Source organism: Alexandromys fortis, unplaced genomic scaffold (assembly GCF_014885135.2).
Source record: "Alexandromys fortis isolate MF-2015 unplaced genomic scaffold, M_Fortis_MF-2015_v1.1 scaffold_3, whole genome shotgun sequence".
Lineage (NCBI taxonomy): Eukaryota > Metazoa > Chordata > Mammalia > Rodentia > Cricetidae > Alexandromys > Alexandromys fortis.
In genome coordinates, this window is record NW_026067909.1 from 16,100,296 (window position 1) to 16,104,334 (window position 4,039).

Below are 4,039 nucleotides of genomic sequence, written 5' to 3' on the forward strand. Positions count from 1 at the left end.
GCATGCCTTTAATCCCTGTACTTGATAGGCAGAGGCAGGAGGATGTCTGTGAGTTCAAGGCCAGCCTGGTCTACAGAGTGAGTTTCTAGGCTACACAGAGACACCCTGTCTTGAAAAACCAGAAAAAAAAAAAAAAAAAGAAAGGAAGGAAGGGAGGAAGGAAGGAAGAAATGCTCACAGATACATACACAAACTTACTACGTTTATATGCACACATACACACACAAAGAAAAGGGAAGAAAGGAAGAAGAGAAAGGAAAGGAACGCAGATGAACGTGAGGGCTTTCCTAGGTGACTAGGACCTCTCCCAAACACTCACCGGTCTGCAAGGCCACCAAACAAGGCAGCTCCTACCAGCACCCCAGACATGTAGATGGACTGAGCCAGGTCACGGAGGGTGCGGGATTCACATACCAGGTCCCACTATTAGGGAGAGAATAATGCTAATCTGTGTCCCTAGGCAGCAGCCTCCCTGCCCCAGGCCACCCATCCACCTCTGACCTCCATCACGATGGTAGAGGGGAAGATGCTTCGGTCATAGACCCAACCGTCCTTGCAGTCCTCTGTGGCCACTCCGTGGGAGGAGGTGTTGGACTTCAGAAGGGCCCACTGGGGCTCTGTGTAGCGCCGGCATGGCTCAGGGACCCCATGCTGGTTCAGGGGTATGGTGGCCCTCAGCCAGGCCTCTGAGTCATTGGTGGTAGCTTCTGTGTTGTTGGCAAGATGCTGGCAGTGGTGAGGGGGTGCCGCTGCTGTGAAGTTCTGCAGGAAGGTGTGGCAGGCCAGCAGCCCGCAGGGAAGCAGCAGCAAGGCTGTATAGACAAACTGGAAGCGACCTACGCCCCCCAGAGCATCCAGCAGGTCTGTGAAGGCCATGGCAAGGGCTCTACCCAAGGTCCTGTGTGCTCAGGCCTTATGTAAAAAGGCAGGGGAGGGGACTGGGAGGTGGAGGATCAGGCCAGGGGTTAGGACCACACAGGCCCTCAACCCTGCAGCTCAGAGGGATCCAATTACACCTCACAGGAGGTGTGTGTCCCCACATCTGCAGGGGGCCCCTCCTCCAGGCCCTTTCTCCAGTCCTCTCCCTCTGTTACAAAGGGCTGGGCATTAGGGCGATGGCCAGTCAGAGTAAGTAAGCACACTTACCTTACACGCATAAAGCCCTGCATTTAAACCCACTTAAGAAAGATGGCCCTGGTACCACACACTTGTTTTTCGAGACAGTTTCCCTGTGTAGCCCTAGCTGTCCTGAAACTCTTACAGACGAGGCTGGCCTAGAACTCAGAGGTCCATCTGCCTCTGTCTCTTATGTGCTGGGATTAAAGGGTGTGTACCCGGCTCTTGAATTTCTTTTTTTTCTTTTCTTTTTCTTTTTTTTAAATTGACTTTTACTGTGCTCGACATTTTTCTCTGCTCCCCTCCCTGTGTCTCCCCTCCCCACTTCAACCCTCCCCAAGGTCCCCATACTTCCAATTTACTCAGGAGATCTTGTCTTTTTCTACTTCCCATGTAGATTAGATCTATGAAAGTCTCTCTTAGTGTCCTCATTGTTGTCTAAGTTCTCTGGGATTGTGGTTTGTAGGCTGGTTTTCTTTGCTTTATGTTTAAAAACCACCTATGAGTGAGTACATGTGATAATTGTCTTTCTGTGTCTGGGTTACCTCACTCAAAATAATGTTTTCTAGCTCCATCCATTTACCTGCAAAATTCAAAAATTTTTTCTGTAGTACTCCATTGTGTAAATGTACCACGTTTTCCTTATCCATTCTTCGATCGAGGGGCATTTATGTTGTTTCCAGGTTCTGGCTATGACAAAAAAGCTGCTACGAACATAGTTGAGCACATGTCCTTGTGGCACGATTGAGCATCCTTTGGATATATACCCAAAAGTAGTATTACTGGGTCTTGAGGAAGGTTGTTTCTTAATTTTCTGAGAAATTGCCACACTGACATCCAAAGGGGCTGTACCAGCTTGCATTCCCACCAGCAATGCAGAAGTGTTCCCTTTTCCCCACAACCTCTCCAGCATAAGTTGTCATCAGTGTTTTTGATCTTGGCCATTCTTACAGGTGTAAGATGGAATCTCAGAGTTGTTTTGATTTGCATTTTTCTGATGACTAAGGATGTTGAACATTTCCTTAAGTTTTTAAAGCCATTTTAGATTCCTCTGTTGAGAGTTCTCTGTACTCCATTTTAAAAATTGGATTATTTGTTCTTTTGATGACCAATTTCTTGAATTCTTTGTATATTTTGGAGATCAGATCTCTGTCCAAGATGGGGTTAGTGAAGATCTTTTCCCATTCTGTAGACTGTCATTTTGTCTTGTTGGCCGTGTCCTTTGCTTTACAGAAGCTTTTCAGTTTCAGGAGGTCCCATTTATTTATTGTTTCTCTCAGTGTCTGTGCTGCTGGGGTTATATTTAGGAAGTGGTCTCCTGTGCCAATGTGTTCAAGTGTTCTTCCCACTCTTTCTCTTCTATAAGGTTCAGTGTGGCTGGTTTTATGTTGAGGTCTTTGATCCATTTGGACTTGAGTTTTGTGCATGGTGATAGATATGGGTCTATTTTCATTCTTCTACATGTTGATATCCAGTTATGCCAGCTCCACTTGTTAAATATGCTTTCTTTTTTCCATTTGATTTTTTTTTTGCTTCTTTGTCAAAAATCAGGTGTTCGAGGGTGTGTGGATTAATATCTGGGGCTTCTATTCGGTTCCATTGGTCCTCTGTCTGTTTTTATCCCCATACCAGTCTGTTTTCAGTACTGCAGCTCTGTGGTAGAGTTTGAAATCAGGGATTGTGATGCCTCCAGAAGTTCTTTTATTGTACAGGATTGTTTTGGCTATCCTGGGTTTTTTGCTTTTCCATACAGAGTTGAATACTGTTCTTTTGAGGTCTGTGAAGAATTTTGCTGGGATTTTGATGGGTATTGCGTTGAATCTGTAGATTGCTTTTGGTAAGATTGCCGAATTTATTTTTTTAAGTAAAAATCCAAATACAACACAACAAAATAAAACCAAACAAATTCCGCAGCACCCACTTCATCAACCACATGATGGCTCACAACCATCTATAATGAGATCTGGTGCCCTCTTCTGGCATGCATGCATGTAGGCAGAACACTGTATACATAATAAATAAATAAATAAATCTTAAAATAAAAGATTCCATATGGCAATCTTGTGGGTAGTCCTCACTTTCTGGACCCTCATGTTTTTTTTTTTTGTTTGTTTGTTTTTTGTTTTGTTTTGTTTTTTGAGACAGGGTTTCTCTGTGTAATAGTCCTTGCTGCCCTGGAACTCACTTTATGGACCAGGCTGGCCTCAAACTCACTAAGATCCTCCTGCCTCTGCCTCCCGAGTGCTGGGATTAAAAGCGTGAGCCACCACCACCCAGCTGGTCCCTCCTTCCTTGCTTCCTTGTTTCCTGCCTTCTTACTTTCTCTCTCTCTCTTTTCCTCTTCTCAAGACAGGGTCTCATATAGCCCAGGCTGGCCTGGAACTCCCTATGTAGTTGAGGATAACCTTCGAATTCTCCTACCTCTATCTAGACAAACTCTCTACCAATCAAATACACGGCCCTGGATCCTTCGGGCTCCGTTGGCTGCCTGCAGCCTTTGTCCTAGCGGGTGACTCGTTTTCATCCTCCAGTTCCACCCACTCATGTTCCTGGCAAGCAGAGCCACAGAAGCAGAACAGCTTATATAAGCTGTGGCTGATCCAGTGTGGCCCAGGAGGGAGACAACATGCCTGTCCCAGCTTCCTGGTGGGGCAGCTCTGTGCTCAGTAGAGGTTTTGTGTTTCCTTGCTGACACTGGCAGAAGAGGAGGGCATGCAAAACCAGAAAAGCCGCCCACACTGGATTGTCAATAGAGCCGTCCAGCCCACGTCTTTGTACTCAGCCCTTCTCAACATCTCAGGGTAGCCACAGCCTTCTTTCTGCCCAGTCTCCAGCCAAAGTGGGCATGTGGCTAACGACTGTCTCTAAGCCCTGGCCTGCTGGTACCATCAAGGTTTGGGAGGATAACACGCAGAGACGGGTG

At 46.3% G+C, this 4,039-nt stretch overlaps 1 protein-coding gene across 1 annotated transcript in view; it reads right to left on the reverse strand.

Moving 5' to 3' along the window:
- LOC126498944 (solute carrier family 22 member 20) overlaps positions 1 to 876 on the reverse strand; it is a 23,595-nt gene extending 22,719 nt beyond the window's left edge. Inside the window, exons 1-2 of the mRNA XM_050137951.1 lie at positions 502 to 876; positions 320 to 423 (exon numbers count right to left, since the gene is read on the reverse strand). Of these exons, the coding sequence (XP_049993908.1) occupies positions 320 to 423; positions 502 to 876 (479 nt within the window). The remainder of the gene's footprint in view (positions 1 to 319; positions 424 to 501) is intronic.
- Positions 877 to 4,039: the final 3,163 nt, after the last annotated feature.